Source organism: Gossypium raimondii, chromosome 13 (assembly GCF_025698545.1).
Source record: "Gossypium raimondii isolate GPD5lz chromosome 13, ASM2569854v1, whole genome shotgun sequence".
Classification (NCBI taxonomy): Eukaryota; Viridiplantae; Streptophyta; class Magnoliopsida; order Malvales; family Malvaceae; genus Gossypium; species Gossypium raimondii.
Genome location: NC_068577.1, coordinates 9,432,608 through 9,447,211, shown reverse-complemented (window position 1 = coordinate 9,447,211; position 14,604 = coordinate 9,432,608). Strand labels below are relative to the sequence as shown.

The window sequence follows — 14,604 nt, the reverse complement described above, 5'->3', positions numbered from 1 at the left end:
CGGTGTAGAGAGTTCGATTGGGTTCCTTTGCTCGAAATTTGATGGGCCATTGGATACGCCCCTTTGCTAGTCTTGAGGCAGTATAGATCTAGGCAGTTCATACCGGCAACACAAGGGTTGGCTCAGTGTGAATTTTCATTCAAGGAAAATAATTATAAGAAGAAGGTTCGTGAAATATCGGATGCTTGGAACCAAACCCGTAGAATGAAGATACTTGATGTAAAGAAGGATACAACTCCTGAGTATAGTTGGTGGTGGGAAAGAAGGATCAACGATAACATCCCCGTGTCAAGCCAGGAAGACGCTCGCCCAATAGAGGAGTATCTACAAGTAGTTCCGTCAGAATTAGAGATAGTCAAACTGGACTTTGATAAAAGAAGTTCGGAGCTGGGAAAGAAATTTGAGCAGCTAGAAGAGGAAAAGATGCGTTTGGGACTAGATGTCGATATCCACAAGTTGAAAGCCGAAAAATTAAGGAAATGGGAGAACAAGGCTGAAGAGGACTTGGATAGTCTAAGAGCGGATTATAAGAAGTTACAGTTGTCGATAAGAACTGCTGGTCTGGGTAAAACATCAGAGCAATGGCGGCAGGAGATCAAGGAAGAAAGGACCAAGGCTGATCAGTGGGAAAAGAAATTTCAAGATGCCCGAGCTAGAGAGAGCGCTTTGGAGAAAAGCTTGTTAGAATGTCGGAATGAAGAAGCAAGATTAAAGGACCGGGTAGTAGAGTTAGAAAAGTCACTTCACCTGTACCGTAGCCGCAACTCTATGATCGAGTTGAAAGCAAGTTTAAGTAAGATAGAAGAATTAATGGGAAAGATAGAAGAGCTCGAAAACGCATTGCAAAATTCTGAATTACAAGTGGAGCTTCTTGAGAGGCGTAACGAACAGTGCCAGGAGCAGCTCCATCATTCCCAAAATCAGATTAGAGATAGGGATTACATTATGGGTGAAGCTGTAACTCAAGTGCAGGAGGTAGCTGATCATCTGCAAATCTTAGTAGTTCAGGCCGATATATTGAGTTTAAAATATGAGTCAGAATCAAGCCGAGGTCGAGAGTTAGCTTGGCTCCTTAGGAGTGTTAAGGCTTTAAGTATAAAGGCGAAGCCGTATATGTAGTCCATTTTATGTAAAGAAATTTGTTTTCTAAATCGAGTTCTTCTAATGAAATTGAATTAGAATTAATGCCTCTTTTTTTTTTTTTTTTGCATTCATGCATCTACATTACATTTCATTGCATGCATTAAGTTTCATAAAAGGGCCCTAATCAATCAAAAATTATTACAGTTACCCTGGAAACCAACAAAAATCTACCAACCAAATATCACTACGGTACTCGTCGCCAAACAAAAGCAATGGATAGAGGTTAGAAAGATTGGAACAATTACAGAAGGAGATGTAAGATCAGATACAGGAACGACTGGATAAAATCCAACAAGACATGCTAAAAGCCCAAAAAACTATGATGAACCAGTTGGCGCAGTTATTGGCTGGAGGGAATGATAAAGGAAAAAGCCCTATAGTTGATTTTGGGGTTGATAATGAAGACCCTATTTATCCTCCAGGTTTCACCCCGACAAGCACCCAGGCACAACCGGATATGTGCCCGCAAAGAATACCTGTCAATATTAGACCTCAATATCAGGCTGGTGCCTCGGCACCAATGCATTTTCAAATAGGCTCGGGTTCCAATCCCGGGGACAACCCTACCAATCCTGTGGTCACTGATCTTGATGACGTGGTAGAAATAGAAAAAGCAAGAATGAACCTGCCAAAACAGCTTGAAGATTGATGTAGATGGCTAGAGGAAAAATTTAGAGCCATGGAAAACACCGACTACCATTGTGGAGTTGACGCCAAGGATCTGAGTTTAGTCCCTGATTTAGTGCTCCCGTCTAAGTTCAAGATGCCAGAATTTGAAAAGTATAACGGGACTAGTTGTCCTGAAGCTTATATCACTATGTTCTGTCGAAGGATGACAGGATACGTCAATAATGATCAACTGTTAATCCACTGCTTCTAGGATAGTTTGATCGGGTCTGCAACCAAGTGGTACAACCAGTTGAGTCGTGCTAAAGTTAATTCATAGAGAGACTTGGAGCAAGCTTTTATGAAGCAATACAGTCATGTGACAGATATGACACCCGATAGAATCATGTTACAGAATATGGAGAAGAAACAAAACGAGAGTTTTAGGCAGTACGCCCAACGATGGAGGGAGGTGGCAACGCAAGTCCAGCTAGGGGTGTTCAGTCGGTTAACCGACCCGAAATTCTTGAAACCGAATTAACCGACCTCCCAAATTTTTTAACCGTTAACCGAACCGAATTTTTAAAAAAAAGTAACCGAACCGAAATTTTTTCGGTTAATAAGGTCGGTTAACCGAATTAACCGAAAAATATGTGTTGATCATTTTTGGTTAAAAATTACCCAACTTACCCGACTTACCCGAATTACCCGACTTACCCGAATTACCCGAATTACCCGAATTACCCGAAAATTACCCGAATTACCCGAAAATTACCCAAATTACCCGAATTAAATCACTACATAATTAAAAACATTACATAAATATTTGAATCACTACATAATTAAAAATATTACATAAGTCTTTGAATCACTACATAATTAAAAATATTACATAAGTCTTGAATTAACACATAATTGAAATGTATGTTTTTAACATTCTCCATTTATATCCATTTCATCTTTCCAAAATATATCCATTTCATCTCTCCAAAATATCTCCATTTGCATTAAACCTAAAAAAACATGAGCAAAAATTTAGCATATAATAGAAATATACGCATTTAAAAAAACTCAAATAATATAAAGAAACGAATAGATTATAAATTAACAAGAATAAGATAGTAGTAAGCATACCCTTCAACTCACGAAAGCTCATGAATCTAGGGTAGGCTCTAATGCATTCCAAGAAATGTCTAAACATTGAATCAATTAAATAAGTAAGAGTGATTTGAAACTATTAAAATAAAACAATAAACATACCAGTTTCAATCTTGTCAAGCTCTTGGATTTGTTCTTCAATCTTTTTTATGTCTTCTTGTGATGATGATCTTCGAATCCAATCTTGAGTGCACACAAGAGCTTGTACAATTTTAGGAGTTAAAGAACTCCTATATTGATCAATCACACGTCCTCCGGTACTAAATGCAGACTCTGAAGCAACCGTAGAAATCGATATAGCTAACACATCTCTGGCAATTTTTGAAAGAGTGGGAAATCTAGGGCTGTTCACTTTCCACCACAATAAAATATCAAAATCTTCAACAAATTCTTCATTAGCCTCAGCTAGATATTTATCCAACTCAGATGTTTTATCCTCACCACAAAGTTCCAACTCACGCTTTTTATACAAAGCTTGCATTCGCCTTTTCATTTTTTGTTGTGGTTCACCAATAGAAACATGTGTTGACACACTCGATTGGCTACAAGTACCATGAAGTGGAGGCTTATACTCATCAAACAATTCATACAAAGATTCCTTCAACTTTTGCATCATTTCATAAGCTTTTTCAGAACTAGACATTTCACTAAGTGCAAATTCAAGATACTTTAGTTTTTGTCTAGGATCTAAAACACAAGAAACAAACATAAGCAAATTCATCTTATCAATATCACCCCAATACTTATCATACTTCTCTTTCATCTTGATGGCCATAACATTGAAATCAATATTACTATTTAACTGAGCATCTCGTAAAAGAATATCAATTTCAGAAAGCTAATCAAAAAAATTATTGGACGTGACATATGAAGTGCCGATATATAAAGTGACTTCATAAAAGTGTTCCAAGAAATCCTCAAGTTTCTAACATTATCCCAATCATCCACACTAGGCCAACCCTCTCCCTTTCAAGTTCAAATTCTAAAATTTGTATCTTGCTCCTCAAATCTCTCAAAAGCTCTCTCAAAGTTCTGAGCAGTGTCTAACATTAAGTAGGTCGAGTTCCACCTAGTACAAACATCAAGACACAACATCTTCTTGCACTCTATCTTTTCCACCACAACACACTCCTTAAACTTTTGTAATCTAGCTGGAGATTGTCTCACATATCTAACAGCCCCCCTAACACGTTCAACAGATTTATTCATTTCCTTTAAGCCTTCAACAACAATCAAATTCATAATGTGTGCCATGCATCTCATATGAAGATATTTACCATTTTGAACTAAACCCCCTCGAGGGTTAAATTTCTTTCTCAAATAACCAATAGCAACATCATTTGAACTTGCATTATCAACAGTAACAGTAAACAACTTATCAATCCCCCAATTCAACAAGCATTTCTCAATCACCATTCCAATAGACTCACCCTTATGACTAGAAATTGGACAAAAGTTTAAAATCTTTTTATTCAATTTCCAATCGTTATCAATAAAGTGAGCAGTGATACACAAATAATTAACTCTTTGCAAAGATGTCCATGTGCCAGTAGTTAAGCAAACTCTAGAACAAGAACTTCTCAAAAGTTGTTTTATCTTGACCCTTTCGTCTAGATACAATTGATAAACATCCCTAGTCATAGTAGTTCGTGAAGGAATATGAAACCTAGGACATGCCACAAACATAAATTTCTTAAAACCTTCACTTTCAACAAACTTGAAAGGTAATTCATCAATCAGAATCATTTGTGCTAATCCTTTCCTACATGCTTCTTGATCAAATCTCCAAGTTGAAAGATTCCCTTCCCCCCCTTCAACTCCCTTTCTAGGTAAAACTAGTTGTCCTTGACTAGTGTCAACAACATTACTAGGATTTTTCTTACATGAACCAATATGATATTTCAATGACCTCGTACCAAGTTTTTTCATATCACAACAAAATTCCTTTTCACAATAATTACATTTAGCCTTACTTGCACCCTCACTATTAATAAATTTAGTGAAGTGAGACCAAACTTCTGACCTTTGAGGAGGGGCCTTTTTTTTCCCGGTAGTCCCCTTTGTTTGGATTGAAGCTCCAACTCCTGAATTTTCAGAATCTATCGAAGTAGGAGGTGTAACACTACCCCCAATAGATGTTGGTTCGGTTGACATTTTGCAAGAAAAAAAGTATATAATAAATTAAAATAATACGACAAACTTGGGGTCAAGGACAATATTATTTACAAAATCCAGAAACTTAATTAAATTGATGCAATATGGAACTTAATCAACTTAATCAATTAAATTAGTTGATCATTATGGAACACATGCACTGCACCCCTCGGTATTCAACTTAATCAATTAAATTAGTTCATAAAGCCCAAGCAAAGTCAGACTAATTAAATAAATATGCTTTTGCATCATTGGGTGGAGAAAATTGTAGTTAGCAATAAAATTATTGTTGTTTTTCCGTAAAGAAAAATGATCATCAATGTGAACGGTTCATGTAAGATTCAATTTGATAATTGAACAGAAATTGAATTAAGGTATGAAAAATAATCTTATATGAAAAATAATCTTATACTGTTGAATTAAGGTATTTAGTTTGAGCGGTTCAATTTGATAATCTTATATGATATTTCAATTTATGTTCAATTTATGTAATGACAAGGAACCCGATATTCATTTGATAATTAAGATGTTTATTATTCTAAATAATAACATATACAACTGAATCATAAATAATAACAATTTTTAATTTTAAATATTTTAAGATTCAAATGTTAGCATTTAATTATTTAATTATTTAATTAACAATATAGGATTTTGTTATTTAATTAATGCAATATAAAATTATCATTAATTACAAATAAAAAAGTAATTAAACAACGACAAAGGTTAACTATAAAGATGAAAGAAAAAATAAGACAATAGTATACAATGAAAAATTAAGACAATAGTATACAACGACATAGTTTTTCAACTAATAAATATTTAACAATGAAAACATTAACTTAAAATAATAGTTAATAAATAAAGTAAGGCAACATTTTATTTTGTCGGTGAGAGATAGTTATAAGATAGTTATCAACAAGCTTTTGGAGTTCAAGCCTTCAAGGAAATCAACAGAGAAAATCAACATTTTTTGAAAATAATAATGAAAGAAAAGCACAAAAGTAAGAAGACATTATTACTAACATAAAAGTAAGCAAAACCCGAAATAAAAGAAAAACCCATAAAAGTAAGTGAAAGCACAAATGTCAAGCGAAGGAGAAATGGACAGAACATGGTGTAAAATTAGAAGACAACAAACACAGGTGCAGGTATTGGTGTGGTGGAAGAGAAATGGACAGCAAAAGGTGTGAAAATGGTGGGTTTTCTCGATTCAACTGAGATTGAGAATATTAGGGATTTAGGGTGTTAGTGAAATTGTGAAAGTCTACCGGTCACTTCTTGTGGTAGTGTCTTGAGTCTTTGAAAAAAGTTTGGTTCTTAGAGGAGAGAAAATAAATTGGGCCAAATTTAATTTGACCTGGTTGAGGCCCATGGTAATAAGGGTCCAAATTTTTTTTAAAGTTTACCCTGCAATATTCGGTTAACCGAATTTTTTTCGGTTAACCGACCGATTTCGAACCGAATTAACCGTTACCCAAAAGATCAAAAAAAATTACCCGACCCCTGACCAAAAAAATTCAGTTAACCGACCGCTTAACCGAATTCGGTCGGTTAACCAAATTTTTTCGGTTTTAACCGAATTATGCACACCCCTAAGTCCAGCCACCCCGTTTGGAAAAAGAGGTCACCATGCTTTTTATCAATACTTTGAAAGCCCCATTCATCAACCACATGTTGGGGAGTGCCACCAAGAGCTTCTCGGATATAGTAATGTCCAGTGAAATGATTGAAAATGCAATAAGAAGCGATAAAATAGACGCGGGGGAAACCTCCAAAAGACCAGCCCTAAGGAAAAAGGAAAGCGAGGTGAACAACATAAGCGCATATAGCAAAAGTTATTCGAAACCAATTACTATTGGCCCTTCAAGGCAAGAACCCAACACAAGGCCCAACACAGAAAGACTTCAATTCATGCCCATTCCAATAACATATAGGGAACTGTATCAGAATCTATTCGATGCACACGTGGTGTCTCCATTTTATCTGAAACCCATGCAACCTCTGTACCCAAAATGGTACGACATGATTGTCCAATGTGAATACCATGCAGAGATAGTGGGGCACACGATTGAGAACTGTACTGCGTCTAAGAAGGTAGTTGAAAGACTCATTAAGATAGGGATTGTAAAATTGGATGACCCATCAGGACCAAACATAGTAGGAAATCCGTTACCCAATCATTCTGATAAAGAGGTAAACGCGATAATTGAAAGTGGGGGGAAGAGAATCGAAGCTGACATTGCGGAGATAAAGACCCCACTAAGTTGGGTTTGGAAACGAATGATAAATGGAGGTCTAATCAAGCAAGAATCAAAGCAAAGGCCCAAAGAGGGCCATGACATTCAAAACTGCACTGAGTTCAGGGCCATGGTACAAAATCTGATGAACAACAAAGATTTGGAGTTTTATGAAGAAATCAAAGGATTGGAGGAGGGAGAAGTTTATGCCTCGGAGGAAGGATCTAAGGGAAAAGCCCAAAAGGCTAATCACCCGGTGGTGATTATTTCACGGCCAAGGAGCGGAGAAGCTGGAATACAAATGGTACCGAAAGTTATAATCCAAAAACCTGTATACATTCCATACAATGATAGCAAAAGGGTCCCTTGGAATTATGACTGCAACGTGACAATCCCGGGAGCAGAGATCCCGGTAAATACTTCAGAAGAGGAAAATGATGTAGGCTTTTATACCCGTAGTGGAAAACGCTACGATCCAAAAAATGTAGGAGTGGAGCCCATAAAAGGAAAAGCCTTGGCGGTTGAGCAAGAAAAAACAAAGACGGCCAAAACTGAATCGCATGTTAACAAACTAGTAACTGAAAGCGAGGCTAGGGAATTCTTAAAATTCTTAAAGCATAGCGAGTATAGTATAGTGGAACAACTGCATAAACAGCTGGCTCGTATCTCAATGCTCGAGTTAATTCTAAGTTCGGAGACACATCGTGATGCGTTGATAAAAGTGCTAAATGAGATTTATGTTGCTAACAATATCTCAGTGAACAAGTTGGATCGCCTGGTTAACAATATAAGTGCTGACAATTTCATCTTCTTAAGTGATGATGAAATACCACCAGGGGGAGAGGAGCCACCAAAGCCCTACATATTACCACTCGTTGTAAAGGATACATGTTGCCCGGGGTGTTAGTCGATAATGGATCAGCCTTGAATGTTTTACCTTTATCCACCTTAAATAGGTTGCTAGTAGATAGCTCTCACATGAAATCATGCCAGAATATAGTGAGAGCATTTGATGGCACTGAAATGAGGGTAATGGGAGGAATAGAAATTCCCCTCTTGATTGGACCGAATACATACAAGGTAGATTTCCTAGTAATGGATATCAAGCCTTCATATAATTGCCTGTTGGGAAGACCTTGGATTCATTCAGCGGGAGCAGTGCCTTCATCATTGCATCAGAAGTTGAAATTGGTAACAGAAGGCCGATTAGTTACAATAAGCGCGGAGGAAGACATCATTGCATCGGTAAGCAGTGACGCATCGTATTTAGGAGCGGATGACGAGACGATCGAATGTTCCTTCCGATCCTAAGAATTCGTGAATGCAACCTTTGTGGTTGAGGGGAATAAGATCCCGATACCCAGAATATCCAAAACCACGAGAATGGGACTGCAAATGACGGTTGGGAAAGGAGCCATGCCCTAGAGAGGACTCGGAAGATCAAGGAAGGATAAAGGCACCATTGATGAAGGATAAACAAGAACGCTTTGGTTTAGGATTTAAGCCAAATGCGAAGCAAAAAAAGAAAGAGTTGGAAAAGAGGCAAGAGAGGCGTAAGGCGCGTTTGAGTGGGGAAGAAGTCGAGTGGGAACCTATGACCTTCCCCCATATATCTAGGACCTTTGTATCAGGGGGAACCATTTATCCTGAACGAAAGACACCAAGAAGAGATGTTACGGAGGAAATACTAGGAAACTGAACATCAATGCCATATTTAAAGAAGAACTCGAAGGAGAAAGTATGTCAGGCATCCGCCCTTATGAGCCTAGAAGTGTTCTAGACAACTAGACTGTGGAAGAGATCCCTGTAACATTTAGAACTAATTCAGAGTAATATTCAGAACTCACTTGTTGCCCTAAGCCTGAGGGCAATAAGAATCTTTTTTAAAAGGCATGCCCAAAATTTTATTTCAATAAAATGCATCGTTCAGTCTCATTTTGAAAAAAATATTCTTTCGGTCTTTCTATTCCATTTATAATCATATTGTGCATACAATTATTCTTAGATTCTTTTTCTTTGGACCTTCTTGCATCCCGAATACAGGACTTCAGATATCAATGATGTGAGCGACACTGTTACTAATTTAGAATCCCTTTTTGAACAAGACATGAGTATGATGATTCTCAGGATTTTGAAGATGACCAAAATAGCGTCCTATCTCCTGATTTGTTAAGGATGGTGTAGCAAGAAAAGAAGCAAATCCTACCCTATAAGGAGTCAGTAGAAGTCGTGCGCTTAGGAGAGGGAAAATAGGTGAAAATTGGAGCTTGCATTGACAAAGATACGAAACTAGATCTCATTGAGTTGCTATATGAGTTCAGGGATGTCTTCGCATGGTCCTATCAAGACAGGCCTGAGTTAAGTATGGATATCGTGGTACACCGACTGCTTATAAAGGAAGAATGCAAACCAGTCCAGCAAAAGCTATGAGGGATGAGGCCTGATGTCTTGCTAAAAATAAAAGAAGAAGTTAAGAAGCAGTTTGATGTTGGGTTCTTACAGGTGGTCAAGTATTCAGAATGGGTAGCCAATATAGTCCTTGTTCCTAAGAAAGATGGGAAAGTGAGAATGTGTGTGGACTACAGAGATTTGAACAGAGCCAGTCCCAAGGACAATTTTCCATTGCCCCATATCGATACCTTAGTGGACAACACAGCCAGATACTCACTGTTCTCCTTCATGGATGGTTTCTCCGGGTACAACCAAATTAGGATGCATCCTCTAGACATGGAAAAAACCACTTTCGTAATGATGTGGGGGACATTTTGCTACAAAGTGATGCCGTTTGGACTAAAAAATGTGGGAGGGACATAACAGAGAGCCATGGTAACCTTGTTCGATGATATGATGCATAAAGAGATAGAAGTCTATGTTGACGACATGATCGCAAAGTCTAGAACAGAGGGGGAACATGTGCAAGTCCTGAGGAAACTATTCCTAAGGTTAAGGAAATTCCAGCTAAAGCTCAACCCAGCTAAATGCACTTTCAGGGCTAGATCGGGAGAGTTGCTAGGATTCTTAGTCAGTGAAAGGGGAAATGAGATTGACCCAGACAAAGTCAAAGTCATACAAGAATTGTCTCCGCCAAGTACTCAAAAAGAAGTTTGAGGTTTTCTGGGAAGACTAAATTACATCGCTCGATTTATTTCACAGTTAACTGAGAAATGTGACTCCATTTTCGTCTCCTTAAAAAACACAATCCAGGTGTATGGGATGAGGAGTGCCAGAAAACTTTCGAAAAAATCAAGCATTACCTGTCCAACACCCTAGTGCTGATGCCACCTTACCCAAATAAGCCACTGATACTATACCTGGTAGTGTTCAAAAATTCTATGGGATGCGGACTTGGCCAACATGATGAGTCAGGACGAAAAGAAAGAGCAATCTACTATCTCAGCAAGAAGTTCACTGAATGTGAAACGAGATATTTGCCAATTGAAAATTTGTGTTGCGCCTTGGTCTGGACCACTCGGAGATTGAGGCAATACATGTTATACCATACGACTTGGTTAATCTCAAAATTGGACCCTCTAAAATACATGATGGAGTCAACCACTCTAAACGGAAGGATGGCCCGATGGCAAATTCTACTGTCTGAATTTGACATAGCCTATGTGAATCAAAAGGCCATAAAAGGGAGCGCAATAGCAGATTTTCTAGCTAGTAGACCCTGGAAGATTATGAGCCTTTGAACTTCAATTTCCCAAATGAGGATCGAATGTATGTGGCAACTGCTGAAGCAAACACACAAGAAAGCAATGCTTGGAAATTAAACTTTGACGGAGCCTCAAATACTGTGGGTAACGGGATCGGGGCAATCATGGTATCTCCAGACGGTGATCATTATCCATTCACTAGCAAACTAGATTTCGATTGCACAAATAACATGGCGGAGTATGAAACATGTATCATGGGAATTTGTGCGGCTATTGAACGCAAAGTCAAGGTACTTGAGGTATATAGGGATTCTGCATTAGTGATTTATCAGATCAAAGGCGAGTGGGAAACAAGAGACCCCAAGTTGGTTAGCTATCGAAAGCTAGTCTTGGAATTAATTGAGGAGTTTGACAACATCACCTTCTGTTATCTCCCACGAGATGAGAATCAGATGGCCGACGCTTTGGCTACATTGGCTTCCATGGTCAAAGTAAATAAACAAGAGGATGTGAAGCCTATCCAAATAAGCATTTATGAGGCTCCAGCCCACTGTTGTAACATTGACGAAGAAGAAGAAAAAGACGAGCACCCTTGGTATCAAGACATATTGCGATACGTGAAAAATCGTGAATACCCAGACCAAGCAACTGAGAATGAAAAGAGAACATTGAGGAGGCTGGCTAGTGACTACGTCTTAGATGAAGAAATCCCATACAAAAGAGGAAAGGATCAGGTGCTGCTAAGATGAGTGGATGCTATTGAGGCTTAGCAAATCTTAAAAGAGATCCACGATGGTGTCTGTGGAACACACGCTAATGGTTTCACAATGGCCAGGCAGATCATGAGATTTGGATATTATTGGTCCACCATGGAAGGAGACTGCATCAAGTATGCTAAGAAATGCCATAAGTGTCAGATTTACGGAGACAAGATCCATGTGCCTCCTTCACCTCTCCATGTTATGACTTCTCCATGGCCATTCTCAATGTGGGGCATGGATGTAATTGGGCCAATCTCGCCAAAGGCTTCGAATGGGCATCAGTTCATCTTCATAGTCATCGACTACTTCACCAAGTGGGTAGAGGCTACCTGTTATGCCAACGTCACAAAGTCGACAATTAGTAAATTCTTAAAAAAGGAGATCATATGTCGGTATGGGATGCCAGAAAGGATTATATCTGACAATGCGTTGAATTTAAATAACAGTACAATAGTGGAGGTCTACAATCAATTCAAGATCAAGCACCACAACGCATCGCTATATCGCCCTTAAATGAATGGCGCAGTGGAAGCAGCTAATAAGAACATCAAGAATATTGTGGGGAAAATGACAGAGACTTATAAAGATTGGCATGAGAAGTTACCATTTGCCCTTTATGCTTATCGAACGTCTATTAGAACCTCTACCGGGGCAACTCCTTTCTCTTTGGTCTATGGAATGGGGATGGTTTTGCCCATCGAAATTGAGATTCCTTCCCTCCGAGTTTTATCAGAATTGAAACTAGATGAAGCAGAATGGATCCAATCCTGGTATGATCAGCTGAACTTGATTGAAGAAAAGAGGTTAAGAGCTATCCATCATGGTTAAATGTACCAGAAACGAATGATACGAGCTTACAATAAGAAAGTTCATCCTAGGAAATTCCATGAAAGGGATTTGGTACTAAAGAAGATCCTTCCCATACAAAAAGACTTCAGAGGAAAGTGGATACCAAACTGGGAAGGACCTTATGTAGTAAAGAAGGCCTTTTCTGGAGGAGCGTTAATTTTGACTGAGATGGATGGAAAATGCCTTCCTAATCCTGTGAATTTGGATTCAGTGAAGAAGTACTTCACCTGAAAAAAAAGGAGATGCCAGGGCGAAAACCCGCAAAGGGCGCATTGAGACCAAATGGGTTTTGAATTGAAAACTCAGGAATGGGAAATTCAAATTTTTTTATCAAAGTTGAGGCATGTGGTAGTCTTGCCCTCTCCAAATTGACAAGAAGGAGGGATGCTACATTGCGGGGCATCGACAAAATCTTCCAGAACTTCTAGACACATATCAAGTTCAAAAGGGTCCTCAATAAGTTTGGGCAGAGAAGCTCATGCTATAATATCTGGGGCATCTATTTTATTGGTTTTGTATTTTGACAAAATACGCCATCTTGATTAGTTTATTCTCATTCTTGTATTCTAGCAAAATTCGCTATCTTGATTAATTCATTCATTTCAAGCTTTGCTCTTAACGAAACTTCGTCTTGTCCACTTTGATAATCTTTTTCAAGCATTTTTCATTGGAATAATGATTAATGGACTGACAATATTCAAGCAAAAGAAGTTTTGCATATTACTTTGAAAGCTTCTAAATAGTACAAGGACCTGAAACAGGGCTATTGTTTAGAACCAACCAACTTAAGGGTTAGAAGTATTGGAGAAATAATAGTCTAAATTGTGACTATTTCTTTGGTTTTTCTGTCAAAAATACCAGCTAAACAAGAAGGCATCAGTGATAAAACCTTGATGAACAACGAGGAATGACAACCCAAACATTAAAAAGGGATCATTCTCGAAAAATAACATTCTGCATTCATGCAAATATCATACATACAAATCTAGTTAGGAGCATTTAATTCATTCTAATCATGACATCCTAAACACTAGGCATAAGTAGGTCCATGAAATGGATTTTTCAGGTCATGTTCCCAAAGAACAGATCAATGAAGTTACCCATACCCCTGAAGTTGCAGTGGGATGGATTGAAGTCATCATATCAAGCCTGACCTCCCTGAGTTTGCAGCGGAGCAAACTAAAAACAACAGATCTTATCTTCCTCTATTGGCAATGAAGTAGATCGAAGATAGCAGATCTTGTCTTCCTGAGTTTGCAGCGAAGCAGATCGAAGACACCAGCCTCGCCTCTCTGAGTTTGTAGCAGGAACAGACTGAAGATAGTAGATCTTGTCTTCCTGTATTAGCAGCGAAGTAGATTGAAGACACCAGCCTTGCCTCCTTGAGTTTGCAATGGAGTAGACTGAAGATAGCAGGTCTTGTCTTCCTGTATTGGTAGTGAAGCGGATCGAAAACATCAGCCTCGCCTCTCTGAGTTTGCAGTGGAGTAGGTTAAAGATTAAAGATCCTGTCTCCCTAAGCAGTACTGGAGCAGATCAAAGACGGTGAATCTTATATTCCCAAGGTAGTAGGGAAGCAGATTTAAGCCACAAATCCCATCCCCCTGAAGTTGCAGAGGGGCAGTCAAAATCACAGATCTTATCTCTCTAAAGTTGTAGTAGAGCAGATCACATCCAGTCTTATCTCCTTGAAGTTGCAGTGGAGCAGACAGAAGAAACCAATCCTATCTCCATGAAGTTGCAGTGGAGCGGATTAAAACCATGAATCTTATCTCTCTAAAGTTGCAGTAGAGCAAATCGCATCAAGCCTTATCTCACTGGAGTTGCAGTGGAGCAGGTTAAAGATACCAATCCTATCTCCCTGAAGTTGCAGCGGAGCATATTGAAGCTATTAATCCTATCTCCCTAAAACTGCAATGGAGCTTGTTAAAATGATGAATCCTATACCTCTGAAGTTGCAGTAGGTCGGGTTAACTTTACCATGACAAGTTTTATCTCCCTACAGTTGCAGTGGAGTAGATTGAAGATACCAGTCGT

At 38.5% G+C, this 14,604-nt stretch overlaps 4 protein-coding genes across 4 annotated transcripts; 3 read left to right on the top strand and 1 right to left on the bottom strand.

Moving 5' to 3' along the window:
• The first annotated feature begins 204 nt into the window (after positions 1 to 204).
• On the top strand, positions 205 to 1,119 carry LOC105781369 (uncharacterized). Its single transcript, XM_012605909.1, has one exon. The coding sequence runs from the start codon at positions 205 to 207 to the stop codon at positions 1,117 to 1,119; it is 915 nt and encodes a 304-aa protein (XP_012461363.1).
• Positions 1,120 to 3,882: 2,763 nt separating this feature from the next.
• On the bottom strand, positions 3,883 to 5,061 carry LOC128036120 (zinc finger BED domain-containing protein RICESLEEPER 2-like). Its single transcript, XM_052626994.1, has one exon. It carries the CDS (start codon positions 5,059 to 5,061, stop codon positions 3,883 to 3,885), a length of 1,179 nt encoding a protein of 392 aa, XP_052482954.1.
• A 1,713-nt stretch (positions 5,062 to 6,774) lies between these two features.
• LOC128036119 (uncharacterized) lies at positions 6,775 to 8,208 on the top strand. The gene has a single exon (XM_052626993.1). It carries the CDS (start codon positions 6,775 to 6,777, stop codon positions 8,206 to 8,208), a length of 1,434 nt encoding a protein of 477 aa, XP_052482953.1.
• A 2,811-nt stretch (positions 8,209 to 11,019) lies between these two features.
• LOC128036118 (uncharacterized) lies at positions 11,020 to 11,706 on the top strand. Its single transcript, XM_052626992.1, has one exon. It carries the CDS (start codon positions 11,020 to 11,022, stop codon positions 11,704 to 11,706), a length of 687 nt encoding a protein of 228 aa, XP_052482952.1.
• The last annotated feature ends 2,898 nt before the right edge of the window (positions 11,707 to 14,604 follow it).

Coding starts and splice junctions, on each gene's coding strand:
- LOC128036119 (XM_052626993.1), top strand. CDS start 6,775: ATGTCCAGTGAAATGATTGAAAATGCAATAAGAAGCGATAAAATAGAC.
- LOC128036118 (XM_052626992.1), top strand. CDS start 11,020: ATGTATGTGGCAACTGCTGAAGCAAACACACAAGAAAGCAATGCTTGG.
- LOC105781369 (XM_012605909.1), top strand. CDS start 205: ATGAAGATACTTGATGTAAAGAAGGATACAACTCCTGAGTATAGTTGG.
- LOC128036120 (XM_052626994.1), bottom strand. CDS start 5,061: ATGTCAACCGAACCAACATCTATTGGGGGTAGTGTTACACCTCCTACT.